General features: G+C 43.6%; 1 protein-coding gene across 2 annotated transcripts in view; it reads left to right on the top strand.

Moving 5' to 3' along the window:
* Positions 1 to 14,982, top strand: part of COL7A1 (collagen type VII alpha 1 chain) — a 151,663-nt gene that overhangs the window by 45,621 nt on the left and 91,060 nt on the right. For both annotated transcript variants that reach the window (XM_075183607.1, XM_075183606.1), the window contains exons 12-24: positions 33 to 179; positions 4,086 to 4,202; positions 4,280 to 4,432; positions 4,689 to 4,811; positions 5,379 to 5,525; positions 8,084 to 8,209; positions 8,606 to 8,752; positions 8,967 to 9,095; positions 10,556 to 10,699; positions 11,655 to 11,780; positions 12,754 to 12,897; positions 13,717 to 13,842; positions 14,497 to 14,643. In XM_075183607.1, coding sequence (XP_075039708.1) covers positions 33 to 179; positions 4,086 to 4,202; positions 4,280 to 4,432; positions 4,689 to 4,811; positions 5,379 to 5,525; positions 8,084 to 8,209; positions 8,606 to 8,752; positions 8,967 to 9,095; positions 10,556 to 10,699; positions 11,655 to 11,780; positions 12,754 to 12,897; positions 13,717 to 13,842; positions 14,497 to 14,643 — 1,776 coding nt within the window. The remainder of the gene's footprint in view (positions 1 to 32; positions 180 to 4,085; positions 4,203 to 4,279; positions 4,433 to 4,688; positions 4,812 to 5,378; positions 5,526 to 8,083; positions 8,210 to 8,605; positions 8,753 to 8,966; positions 9,096 to 10,555; positions 10,700 to 11,654; positions 11,781 to 12,753; positions 12,898 to 13,716; positions 13,843 to 14,496; positions 14,644 to 14,982) is intronic.

A 14,982-nucleotide genomic window follows, 5' to 3' on the forward strand; every position in this document is an offset into this window, starting at 1 on the left:
GTTAGTAATATTCCACTGATTTGATCTTACAGCTGAAGACACTAAAGATTTTGATGTGGGTCCAAATATAAACTCCTACGCTATCCTAAACCTCCAGCCCAGCACCGAGTACACTGTGTCCATCAGTCCATTGTATGGAGCCACGGAAGGACCAGCTGTGTCTACCAGAGTGATAACAGGTAAGGCTGAAAACCATTAAAGGATAAATCAACCTGAAAAACAACTTTGCACCCTTGTCCTGTATCAGGAGCAGGGCCGAATTAACCCGAGGTCTAACTGGGCTACAGCCCAGGGGCTTTGGGCATCCAAGGGGCCCTTGACAGTGCTCAGCGGCATTATCGTTTGGTGCGGGGGCGCTCCCAGCCCGATCAATGCTGCTGAGCTTGTCACTGTAGTCCTTCCGCGGCGCTCAGTAATCTCCTTACTAAGGAGATCTTGTGAGTCCCACTCTCATGAGATCTCCTCAGTAAGGAGCTTACAGCACTCCGTGGAAGGACTACAGTGACAGGACAACAGAAAGAGGTTACCGCTTGGGGTGGGGGGCAGCGGGCGGCTCACGGGGGGGGCGGCTCACATGGGATTTTTGTCCCCTGTATAAAAGAAATCGGTCTACACCCTCGTCCTTTATTATGGTCACAGAAATCCTCTGGGACTTCTAATGCCCACATAATATACGGAGGTAGCATATTATCCAATTTATACTGTAGAAGTGAACATAGCTATCAGCTACGGAGAGCTGTGGCCACAATAAAGTCACATTTATCAGTTCCCAGGTAACGCAATGGCAGGAGATTAAAGTAGATAGGTTAGGCATATTAAAGTTGTGCCTAAGCGATCTACTTGTGAGACGCAGACTCTCAGAAGTAGATAGGTTAGGAACAACTTTCACATGCTTATTTTTCAACCAGCATTAAGCAGAAAAGTGAATATCATATAAATGAGTAATATTTATGGGGTATATTAATTCAAACTTGTATGGAATCCCATTTTAAATGTATTTGACCTCTACATGACCGCGTTTATTCTTACTTTTCACGGTCCAGTATTTTCCGCATGGGAGATCTGCAGACGGGAACCTGGAACATTAATGAGAAGAAACAAATGTTCTCTTTGCATCTTTCATCTGTCCGGCGGCTTCTCTCCCACTCAGTGTGTACAGCTAGCGGGAGGGGAGTACATGGAAAGATAATGAGATACTCTGACTGGTGGTAGCGGGAAAATGTCTTAGATTGCACCAGAGGATATCTTGAGATTTTAAATGGGTTCATAGCAGTGAATTGTTTTATAGATGTGTTTTACAATTAAATTTAATTGAAAGACCCCATAGCCTTTATTTTATTATTAGTGATACAAATAAAGGCTAAAGGGGATTTCCACCTTCAGAGCATGCAAACGTATTGGATTGTACACACCCTCCTGCAATTTTTATAAATACGTGACTTTTTCCACCTTTTTGTTTCTTAGTTGTGTCATGTAATATATTTGCTTTCTCTGCTGTCTCTTCTTGTATTGATTTTTAGCGACCAGGGCTGGTGCAAGGTATCTCGGCGCCCTCAGCAAAATTTCAAAATACACCCCCAACCCTTTCCCCCCGGAAAACACACCAAATACCCACCTCACAGACCTTTACATACTTGACTTTGTGTTTTTGTGTTTAAAAAAAAAAAAAGAAAAAAAGATAAGCTTTACCTCCTCTAGTGGTCCAGACGCAGTGATGTTTGATGCAGAACGCTGTCCAGACTCCACTGCAGACACAGGATTTCTAGAGGTATCCAGGTGTTAGGTTTCGGACCAAAAAACTTGACGCAATAAGTCTATGAATTATGCACTTGTTAAAGGCATTGAAGGGCCATAACATGTCGCTTCATCACACATATGTTCCTGCAGCACACCACTGCACCCCCATCTGCATCACACCACTGCACCCCCATCTGCATCACACCACTGCACCCCCTCTGCATCACACCACTGCACCCCCTCTGCATCACATCACTGCACCTCCCTCTGCATCACACAACTGCACCCCCTCTGCATCACACCACTGCACCCCCTCTGCATCACACCACTGCACCCCCTCTGCATCACACCACTGCACCCCCTCTGCATCACACCACTGCACCCCCTCTGCATCACATCACTGCACCCCCCTCTGCATCACACAACTGCACCCCCTCTGCATCACACCACTGCACCCCCTCTGCATCACACCACTGCACCCCCTCTGCATCACATCACTGCACCTTCCTCTACATCACACCACTGCACCCCCTCTGCATCACATCACTGCACCCCCTCTGCATCACACCACTGCACCCCCCTCTGCATCACACCACTGCACACCCCTCTGCATCACACCACTGCACCCCCATCTGCATCACACCACTGCACCTCCCTCTGCATCACACCACTGCACCCCCTCTGCATCACACCACTGCACCCCCTCTGCATCACACCACTGCACCCCCCTCTGCATCACACCACTGCACCCCCCTCTGCATCACACCACTGCACCCCCCCTCTGCATCACACCACTGCACCCCCCCCTCTGCATCACACCACTGCACCCCCTCTGCATCACACCACTGCACCCCCCCTCTGCATCACACCACTGCACCCCCCTCTGCATCACACCACTGCACACCCCTCTGCATCACATCACCCCCTCTGCATCACACCACTGCACACCCCTCTGCATCACACCACTGCACCCCCCCCTCTGCATCACACCACTGCACCCCCCTCTGCATCTCTTGCAAACTATAGTGTAGAAATTCTACCCCATAGTTTGCAAGTCAAATCAAATATAGAGCATGAGGTGGCAAATAATTATTTGGTGGAAATCCTACCCCATAGTTTGCAAGTCAAATATAGAGCATAAGGTGCCAAGAAAATAAATTTTACCTCCCCCCTGTTTTTTTTAATAAATAAATAAATAAGTAGATTGCATTTACTCACTCTTCTCTGGTCTGGTCTGGTCAGCAGCAGCAGGGGCGGCTCTTCAAACCGCTTATCTTTTATCTCTTCAATGGCTGCTCCTCAGCTTCTTCACACAGAGGAGGGGGGTGGAGCGGTGCATGCTGGGAGGGGAGGGGCTTGGGGAAATAACTTTACTCACACTGTCACTGACAGACAGTGTGAGATCAGGAGCAGGGACAGGCGAGCACATTGGACAGAGGCGCCGCCGAAGAGAGATCACATGATCACTGACAGCCAGTGATCATGTGTGAGTGCGGCTGCCCGGGCGCATCCGACGGACTTTACAGATCAGCTGACGCCACCGCTGCACCTCTGTCCCCAAACCGCTGACTAGATTAGAAAATCTAGTCAGCGGCGCCCTGCAGGTCACGGCGCCCTAGGCAACTGCCTAGGGTTGCCTAATGGAAGCGCCGGGCCTGTTAGCGTTTCTATTGTTTCTCTTGCCCCTTGCGTGTTTGTGTGTTGTTCTGCTTCTATTTTGTTGATCGTGGGGCGCTGCAGAATTCTGTGGTGCTTTATACATGAACTAAGATGATGATGATCACGATGATTGAGTTGTATGTACAGAGCACTTTTGTGTTTTCTCCAAGATCAATAAAGATAAAAACTGTATTTACCATGTAAGCAGTGATAAGCAACATGATACACTTCGGGGGCCACATGGTGTGGCCCTCTGACCTTCAAGAGGGCTGCACTCTTAGGGCCTGAGTGATTAAGGAGAGTAAGGCAAAAAAAAGGAGTAAATGTTCTCCGGGTTCTCTGTGTGTTGTAAACATGCTGTTCAGGTTGGTCAGACGGCCTCCACTTTACATCAAATCAGGTTATTTAACCGGGGTCCCCACCAAAGATCTTCTGTAATATGAACCCATAGGTTGAACAGACTCTACTACCCCACATGTCGTGCGCTGCAGAGCATTGCATGCAACATTTTCCTAGCATGGTACAACTACTTCCATTCGCGTCATAGGAAAAAGTGGGAGGATGATCTATGAAGTGGATGCACCAAGCTGAATGATACAATGAAGTCTGCTCCATATGTACATGATAATATCCCTAATATTGTTAGTATGGCAGTATCGGTGTAATGTATTACTCTCCTCTACACCTAGAATCGGGAATCGTTCAGGTGCTGAGAACAGTGGCTGATAGTCCTACCTCAATCCAGGTGACGTGGAATTTCATCCCTGAAGCCACGGGCTATCGGTTGGAGTGGAGACGAGCTAAAGGTAATCATTTCTCTAGAGTGTTGGAGCAGAAGCTTAGGAACGAACGGATGTGAATAACTGTGCGGGTATTCCTCCAGGTGGTGACACAAAACCCCAGGTTGTGAACTTACCCACAACCGTCAATAAGTATGACATCACCGGCCTGCGACCTGGGACGGAGTACCGTATCACTCTCTTCACCCTCTATGATGGCAGGGAGGTGGCAACGCCTGCGACCACTTCTGAAACAGGTGAGGAGAACCTCGATGTTTCTAGCATATATTTTAAGGAAGGCGCACTAAATGGCAATCGCTGGTTGGGGCTGTGACCCGGTGTGGGAGGTTTGAAGGAGAGGTCGCTTTCAGTGCCGCAGAGGTTGTCATATGACAAAAAATGCTGAGTTCTTTTCTTTCTACCCAAATATAGCAAAATGTTTTAAGCTAGGGAGACGGGACACCAAATGCATTGCTGCTTCTATCATTTATATTGTGTTTTTCCTTGAGACAGAAGGGTCTGTCGGTGGAGTTACAAACTTACGGCTCGTAGAGGCAACGGGCAAAAGGCTGCGTTTGACATGGACCGGACTAACAGGGGCTACAGAGTACAAGGTTGTGATTCGCAGTGCTGACGGTAAGAACCTTCTCCGCACCATCATGACCACTGAACGATATTAGATCATCATCATTATCATCATTTATTTATATAGCGCCACTAATTCCACAGCGCTGTACAGAGAACTCATTCACAACAGTCCCTGCTCCATTGGAGCTTACAGTCTAAATTCCCTAACACACACCCAGACTAAGGTCAATTTGTTAACAGCCAATTAACCTATCAGTATGTTTTTGGAGTGTGGGAGGAAACCGGAGCACCCGGAGGAAACCCACGCAGACACGGGGAGAACATACAAACTCCTCACAGATAAGGCCATGGTCGGGAATTGAACTCATGACCCCAGTGCTGTAAGGCAGAACCACTAAGCCACCGTGCTGCCCCAAGATCCATATTTTATTATGTTGGGGGGGTGTTCAGAGAATTTAGTGCAAATTTAACCACAATTCATTACTGTACATTTCTAAGCTTTTAGAGATTTACACATAAAAAAGATGTAACACCCATAAAAACTTGATAGTACTTAATATGTCAATGTCTGCAGGAAAATGTAGTAAGATAAATTGTTTTCCAAATTAAACACAGGATCCTTTGAAAGAATAAGACGAGTGCCGGGCAACCGAAACACAGTTGACTTTGACGATCTTCAAGAAAATCTAACGTATTATGTTCTGATATCAGCTCTTATTGGCAGAAGAGAGGGCGCTCCGGTCTCTATCACCGTCCGGACTGGTAATTTGCCAAATAATCTAAACCATAAAATGTCATGTTCTGAGGTCCTACATCTAGAGATCTGAGCTAAAATAGAGAGAACATCATTTTGTGGGTGCTTATGATCAGGGTCAGAGAACTTGTTGTTTTGCAAAACTGGGTACACCAGGACGAGCTGGCGATAAAATGGGAGGCACTAGGTGCCCATTAGGACATCAGAATGGTAACTGTTACAGAGAGTAGGCCTGATTCATTAAGGGAAGTAAATGGTGATTTGTTGTGTATAATGCACAAACTACTCTGTGGATACCCAAATACAGACCATACGCCACAGAACACAGCGGCTTCCAATTCATCTTTAAGGGCAAAGGACATTAACTACCACTTGCGATTTCAGGAGTGGAACGGGGAGGGGAATGGGAGGATGCCCGTAGTCAGTATACAGTACGGACGAGCCAAGCTCAAGAGCATGAAGCAACATCCGATTCAAGCTCTGGCATCTCTACGGTACTTGTTTCTTAGCCAAAACTCTTGCCCCAGCTGCAGATCGGGTGTAAGTGCCGATTACTAGTGATAATGGCTGTGTATGCATAGTACAACATGTGTTTACAATCAAGAGCAAATGAAAAAAATTATTTTATGTACAGTAGACATTAATTACATCCTAATAAATGTATTTTATGTACAGTAGACATCAGGGCCGGACTGGGACTAAAAATCAGCCCTGGCATTTAAAGTACGCAGGTCCACTTCAGTTCTTGCAGGAAAGAAACCGAAAAAGGTGTGACCATTGTGTTGTGGGTGTGGCCAACTTGGGGCAATGATACATACATTAAAAGAAAGCATTACATTTATCACGCCAGTCCCCCAGCCACATTATGACACCCTCAGCCCACTGTACTTGTCTATGCTTCTGGTGCTGCTGACATCCATCAGGATGGGAACTTCCTGTAGAGTAAGCAGGGAAGCTCTTAGTCTCACTAGATTTCCAAATCTTGTGAGACTTAGAGCTCCTCAGCTTGCTCTGCAGTCTGTGTCCTATCCAGGGACTTAGAGCAGCTATCCGCTCCCTCCTGATAACCAGAGCTGGATTAACGCTCGGGGGGCCTGGAGTATTTAAGACAGGGAGGCCCTATTATATAAAATGGCTATCATTTTAGACAAATGTTAGACAAATACACAGGCAATACTGTGTGCACTACTGTTAGTTGCACGCAGCTCTGCCTTTGCAAGCAGTACAGTGTGAAGCGGGACATACCTCCCAACTGTCCTTGTAGTCGGACCAAATCTCAATAAACTAGACAGTTACCAAAATTCGTGACTTCCCCACCAGATTCAGGACAGTTGACAGACTGTCCTGGTCTCTCCTACCTGTCTTGTTACTTTCACCACCTGTGGCTGCTGGTGTCTTTAGTTCAGTTGCTGCTTGTCTGGATACTGGAATGTTGAAGGCCCTATTTGGAGAAAAAATGGGTACATGCAATTTAGAAAACTCCAAGCCATGGGGGTAAATGTATCAAGCACCGATTTTTTTCAGCGTGTTAAAATTGCGGCAAATCGCGGGTTATCACCCGCGATTTTAGTAAAAATTTTCTCAAATGTATCAAGCTGTGATTTTTACCCTGATCTTCAAAATCGCAGGTCATCTCTGGTGATATGCTGCGATGTAAAACACTCCCGTGTTAGCTAACTCTCCTGTGTTGTAGCAGCATGTTCTATAAACACGTCACTGTTCTGCCTATAGAGCCGGAGCTCCGTCAGCTGTAAAAACTGTTAAAAATAGATCAAAGTAAAATAAAAAAAAGCGTGTGGTTCCCCCTCTATTCAGTATTAACCCTAGTGCTGCCAGTCTACTGCTGGTTCCGTGAAAATCAGGGAAAAAATTTCCGTGGGGTCCCCCCTATTTTCACGGAACCAGCACTAGGCAAACCAGCCGGGGTTGGTGGCACTATAGCAGGAGGACACGCGGCAGGGGTCCCTCTTCCATAATGACAAACCAACCCCAGGCTGTTCAGCGCTGGGCTGGATTCCCTAGGGAGTGGGGTCCGCTGAAAAAAACAAATACATTTGAGTGTTTGCTGCTACTCCTCCCCTCTGCAACCCCACAGACCTCAGTTTTGTTTAAGTGCCCAAGGAGTTGGGCTGTGTCAGTATTGTTCTGCAGTACTTGCTGCTGGATTAGATTGTTATTATTTTCTTAGTGTTACTGACAGGTCAGTGAGGTTAGGAGTGGATGAGTGTTATGTTTTACACTGGTTCATTTAGTTTTTAGATGAAATATTGTTCCGTTTTTGTTTATTAAAAAATGAAGAACAAAAAAGCTTTGCTTGAAGTTTTAGAAGTAAAAAAACTAATATATCAAGGGGAAGTCGGTCCAGGATCAAAATATATAAATATATAAGTCTCCTGTCAAACTGTTGCAGCATAGGTCTCCCTGTCAAAGGAAATAGTTATAATGGTCCATGTCCATGTACAGAACAGATGTTATTTTTTTTATTGTAAACTCTGTAGCATCTTGGTGCAAAAGTTTAATTGTAGCTTAACTTAAGTACCCCTTGGTAATTGATTCTTTTCCACAGAAACAGTGACCATTTCTTCTGTAACAAACCTGCGTGTTATGGATGCGAGACGAGGACGTATCCGTTTGGCATGGAATGGTGCGCTCGGAGCCACGCAATATCAAATCCAGATCAGAAATTCAGAGGGTAAGTGTCGGGGCCAGAGAGAAAAACATAAATGCAAAATACATTTACTGATATGTAACATGACTTGATTTTTACACGTCCTTAGAGTAAAAACATTGAAATAAACACAAACTAGATGTTCTCTCACTCATGTAATTAATAAGAAAATAGGAGAAAAAAGTTGAGCCGAAATTAATGAAGGGGGCTGTCCTAAAAGTTATTGATGTTTTTACTGTTTTAACTGCACGAGTGTCCATTTGGATCCATTGTCTTGTAAAAGTAGATGCAAAGTGATTTTTCATAAACACGTTCTGAAAGCATGAGTGTGCATTTTTATTCGTGTACACAGGAAGAAAACTATATTAAAAGTTTGGAAATCTGTACATAATGTCTCTGTGTGTTTATCTCCATGAATAGATGGGACTGAGAGAAGCCAGCTAATTTCTGGAGACCAGACAACGTTTGATCTGAGTGATGTACAAGAAGGCATTACTTATGTAATTAGAGTAACGCCATTAGTGGGAACAAGGGAAGGGACCGCGGTGACGATCAACGTCAAGACAGGTGGGCGTCTCCGGTAATACAGTACAACACTAAGTGGTATGTTTAGTAAACTGCGGGTTTGAAAAAGTGGAGATGTTGCCTATAGCAACCAATCAGATTCTAGCTTTTATTTATTTAGTGCATTCTAAAAAATAGTAAATATACCCCTAAGTCATTTCTATCAGTCACATTCACCTGAGATTGTTTGTTTTTATGACACATTTTATATTTCCAGAAGAAACAGTAGTAGCCGGAGTTACCAATCTTCGAGTGGTGGAAACAACGGCTACCAGATTTAGAATTGCGTGGACTGGGATTGCCAGAGCTACTGGGTACAGAGTCACCTGGAGACGACAAAGTGACGGTAAGACAGATCCTGCAGATAGTATGTATCAGGGGAGGAATAGATGAGAGATGGAGGCAGTTATGTCCAGGAAAGAATCTTGTAGTGTGTACATGAAATAAATACACTTCCGCATATGATAATTAGTCATTATGTTGAACAAACACAAAATATAAAGTGTTAAATGAAAAAAGGGGCAGTTGTAAAAGACAAACTTTTTTGTGTAGTGTGAAATTCACAAATGTTTAATTTCACCATCTCAATAAGTATTAAAAGTCATCTTAAAAAGTGGGCGTGGTTTAATATTCACCCAAATAATTATTTTTGTATTAATTAAAATGTTCTTTTCAACAAGATAAACTAGAAAAAATTGTCAATTTGCTTATCTAGATGCATATAACAGATTTTTTCAGCAAAGTTTAAAAATTACAAATTTAACTTTTATCTTAAGTTGCCCGTAAAATACAACATTTTTAACACCAAACTGAAACATTTGTGAATTCATCCCTATATTTGATAAGTTTGGAATTCAGCTTCTGATAATTTGTGTTGCGTTGATCCAGAAGAAGGTGAAAAACTTTAACAGACATTTGGCTGTTTGTAAGTTAAATGCTAGAAAAAAATGCTATTTAGACACCAATAATTATTTTAAGTGCCCAGATAATGCACAAATGTTGGGTATACACAAAGGACCCCCAAGTAAGAAGCACTGTCTTTAAGGTTTACCAGCAAGTAAACTGCTGGCAAACGCATGCTTTCTTTTATACAAGTGCCCTCCCCCTCTCCCCTGAAGTTTGACACCCCCCTGTGACGCAAAATTAACACTCCACCTGTGATTGACACCTACCGCCAGCCCCCCAAGTTTACCATATTCACCCCCCACCCTCGATTTCCCATATTCAGTCTCTCCCCCTCGAAAGTAGCTTGCCGTCCGGCACCAGGAACTCACTACTCACTGTGACGAGTACTACTCACTGGTATCCTGGGTGGCAGGGTATTTTTGTCGGGCGCATAAAGTGTGGGGAGAGCACTGCATCTGGTAGGGTATTCCATTAGTAATTTTTAGATAAAAAAGTAAATTACATGAATAAAGTGCCTCATAGAGCTCCATAATTCTGGTTGGAAATCTCAGGGTTTTTTTTTCACAACATCCCTAATCAGGACTCTCCTAAAAGTTGGGGTACTTAGCAGCTCAGGCATTCAAGCATCTGGCCCCTCAGCCAAAGAATCATGTGACACTGGTTCACCTCCGTGGGCACCTTTTAAATTACCGACAGATCTACAGTTGATCTTGGCCAAAGGCAGAGTACTGACAGACTGTTTTTCCCTTATTGGGACTCATTAGTTTAAGATAGGGCTCAGCATATAAAGTTTTATAGTCGCAACCTCTTTGGAACAATGAAAAAGGTTGAGAGTTTTAAGCTACAACCTAGTCTTCCACGTATTAGGTGCCTGTGACTAATGCTGTGTCTGCACTTTAGGGCGTGAGTTTAGCAGAACGCTACCAGGTGGAACATCCTCCTTCGACATTGAAGATCTGCAGGGGAGTACTTTATATGTCATTGGGGTGACAGCTCTAATTGGTGACGTCGAAAGCAATGCAGCAACGGTCACAGTCCAAACAGGTAATCTGCCCAGTGTACCTTTCTGATTTATCGAGTATTGAATTCTTGTAATACGTAGAAAAGGGTGTCACTAGGTTATCTAGGATGGTGTATGTGATACCAAGTGGTAATTTTACTAAGACTTCTAAAAAGGAAAGTAGGAGGTGTTGCCCATAGCAACCAATCAGATTCTAGCTATCATCTTCTAGCATGTACTAGACAAATGATAGCTAGAATCTGATTGGTTGCTATGGGCAACACCTCCACTTTTACTTTTTAGAAGGTTTGATAAATCTAACTTCTCTAGAGTTCAATTTGCCCACTGAGAGCACTGTTTTACTGGGTATATAAAGTCACCTACGCACAGTGTACAGAGCCATCAGATGGCCTGAATAATATGAGATCGCTAGGAATGAGTGACATCACAGAGGCAGCCATTTTTTGGGGAGGAACCAGAATGCAAAGTAGGGGGGTGACGAGGGTCCTTTGTTATTATCCTGTCCAAGCAATTAGCATTTAAACATCCAGAATAAAATATGTTTTATTTACACAATAGCAAATGACCATATGTTGTACTGAACATTTGGAGAACAGAAACATGAAAATAAACCTTATTTATAAAAGCTCCACTTTCCTCTTAGATAAAAAGAAAAATAAGATCAGGGGAAGAAAGAACACCGTGCACGCAGAGAAATCATATTGTGATCAGCGATCTGTGTGAACCGTCATTAAACATTGGGTATGACAGCCCACAGTACTTGTTTACACTTTTTCGAATGCTTGACAGACTAAGATCACAGCTTGTCCTGTTCCTAGTCCATCAGGTGTTTGGAAAACTGTCAGTGTGTACGATTGTATTTTAACAGCCGTTCCAGTTGGGGTGAACTGAGTGTAGTCAGGACATAGATACTTGTACCAGGCTTGTACTGTAACATCTGCTCTTATGTCTGATTAACACTGACTCTGGTATCTGCAGAGAGCGATTCTGTGGACCAAGTGACCAACGTGCGAAGTACAAGTCTGCGAGAGAACACTATACGTGTGGAGTGGAGCCCCGTCCTGAGAGCCACTAACTATAGGATCACCTGGAGACGTAGAGACGGTGGGTTCTCTTATCACTATATAGGTTACTAAATATTCTACTGTACAAACGTCATTCTCATTATGAAACTAGAAATAATTATTATCTCTAATGATTCAACACACCCTAGAATATTGCATGTGCTACTTGTAATAAAACATTCCTTTAATTACTGACACATAATGTGGTTGGGTGATTCAGTCTGTTTTACCTGGAATGAGGAACAGATCCTGTGCAATTCGACAAAATGGAGGGTGCATGGCTCACTGTGTACTTGACACACTGGCGTACATTTCTAAATTGAATTTAAACTCTGCAAACTGAGAGCTGCTGAAAATGCCCAACATATAAAATAAAATGTTTTAATTAATGTCCCCTGAATGATACATTGTGCTTGTTCTATGCCGCGTCTGTTTAATAAACATTGTGATGTGGTCTCATTAATAAGCTTCACCCCCTTTTATAAAGCCCCAACTCTATCAGATTTACCCCCCCCCCCCCATAATTAGTCCCCCCTCCCCCGCGCTTCAGTCCACGGATGGAATAACATTTAAAAGCCCCAGCTTCGATTTTTCCCGTACTCGCACTTTCAAAGTTCATTTGCAGACACTAGCGGCAGTGTGATGCGGTGCCTGAAAGACATTACTCTCCACTGTGGCAAACTCTACACGTCAGGTCATCCTGTGTGGAGGCCCGGTATCTTTGGGGATGCCCCTGTCGCATAGGAGGGGAGGCACTCTTACCATCTAGGTACTGGCGCAAGTAATTCATTTTTAATTGCAATTGTCTTTTAAATTAGTATAACATTATGTGTACATAAAGCCATTTCCATCATGACCCAGCAGTGTTTCTGCTTAATATCTCATTCTTCACATAGACCTTTCATTTTGTAGGCTTATTATAGCTTTTATAATGATTGAAGGATTCCTAAAGAGATACAGATGTATCTAGTTCACTCTGTTCCACTTAATAAATGCCGCTTATGTCTTTACAGGGGTGGAGGTATCGCGGTTAGTAACCAGGGATGTGACGTCTGTGGATATTACAGACTTAGTGCCAGGGACCGCCTATACCATCTATGTCTCCGCTCTGATAGGCACAAGAGAGAGTGAACCGGTGTCTGTCACTACTCAAACAGGTATGCAGAGGTGAAATATAGTCTATGTTTACGGTGACTAAGTGGTTAGCACTTCTGCCTTACAGCACTGGGGTCATGAGTTCAATTCCCGACCATGGCCTTATCTACATACTAGTAGATTAATTGGCTGCTAACAAATTGACCCTAGTCTCTGTCTGTGTGTGTATGTTAGGGAATTTAGACTGTAAGCCCCAATGGGTCAGGGATTGATGTGAGTGAGTTCTCGGTACAGCGCTGTGGAATCAGTGGCGCTAAATGGTGATTATGATGTTTATCCAGGTTACTGTATAGCACCAGCCTTTCCTTCCAGTAGATGGCGCTATCTCACAAATGAATATGATTATATCTATAGGATGCAGCAGTGGTAATCGTTAATACGATTACCACAATTCCGACACCCACTTGACCTACAAATAAAAAGCGAAAGTGTTTAAAACCAATGTAAATATTAATAGACTTACCTTTAAACCAACTGTGCAGATCACCGATAGAGCAGTATGCTGACCGCAAGTGAGTTCGAATGAAGAGCTGTCCAGCACTACAGTTTACTGTCATCGCGACTTCTGTTAATCTGAATTTAAAGTGGCAATGTCGGGCCCCCGCAGGTTAAGTGTTTAAACACTTAACTCAACATTGCCGCTTTAAATTCAGATTAACAGAAGTCGCGATGACAGTAAACTTTATTTATTAAATTATTATTATTATTATATTGTAATCCCAGCATTACTAGCTCACAGTATAAATATGTCACTGCATGAAAATGATTTGGACCACCTCTCTCCTGTACAATCCTGTCAGCTCCCCCTTCTTCTCTTACAGATCAGCAGGAAGTTGGCTCTGTCACAAGTCTGCGGATCTTTGAGAGCCCGGATAACACTATAAGAGTAACCTGGGTTGGCGTTCAAGGGGCCACATCCTACAAGATTTCCTGGAGCTCTGTGGATGGTACAAAACTATTAACCCTTTAAACATTTTGGGCCTGATTCATGTTTGCGTGCCTTATCTTGCATGATATAACACTGCGCAAACTCAGAAATGGACCTTATGCTAATGACCACAATGGCATTCAATTTGTGTCTGACACTTACAGCTGGCTACGACTTAAAGGGCAGAAAGGGGGAGGGAAGGGGGAGATTAATGTAGGCAATGTACGGCAAGGACGTGACGACGCAGAGGCGGCCAGTTCAAGTCCTGGGTTTCTCGTACGTATCCCTGGTTTCAGACGTATCACTTGCACCAGCTCAATGTAGTGATGACTGGCATGGCATAGTCATTGGATTAAAAACTGCACATATGCACGTCACTAGATAGTAAATAGAAGATATATATTTTGTATAAGTAGTGAGTTCTGATTTCTGAATTATGATGTCATCATTCCAATGTTCATTAGAAAATGTGTGAATTATAAGGAGTAATGCAAAGTTTGACGCATGTTAGAGGTTCCCTTTGAGGTGACCATTTAATCATTTGTTACTGTTAATGTGATATTAGCGGCAGGACAAATCCTAGCTTGTAAATCCTTTGTTTGACAATAAAAATATTAAAAGCGACAGCTGTCATGTAACACAAAGAGACAACTTATGCCGATTCTCTTTGTAGGTGGTCAGGAGCAGACAAGAGAGGTGCCCGGAAACACCAACACATTTGAACTGGTGAACCTGGAGCCTGGAAAGCGTTTCACGGTGAAAGTTACGGCGCTGGTTGGAAATCGCCAGGGCGATCCTGTCAGCACAAGTGTTAAAACACGTAAGTACTCACTCATCATAGTACCTACCTTTATAGGAGAGGCACAATTACTCTGTGTCACTGATAATAAGGGCTAACGCTGATGGTGTAGTCGCTGACAATATAACATGATGTCTATATTATTTTCAAGTGGACCTGTTTCAATGAATCCATGTTTCCTTATTCAGTTGCACAAAAACCAAACTACCTCTGTATAACACCAGAGATTTGTTACCTCTCCAAGACTTCTTCCATGCTGTTCCTCTTATGGATCTCCCTACCCTGCCTGACCAGGCTCTTCCCAAATCTTCAATCATTGTTACTCTCTCAAAACCCTCGCCTCTTCACTATAGCCTATTC

This window comes from Mixophyes fleayi, chromosome 8, assembly GCF_038048845.1.
Source record: "Mixophyes fleayi isolate aMixFle1 chromosome 8, aMixFle1.hap1, whole genome shotgun sequence".
Classification (NCBI taxonomy): Eukaryota; Metazoa; Chordata; class Amphibia; order Anura; family Limnodynastidae; genus Mixophyes; species Mixophyes fleayi.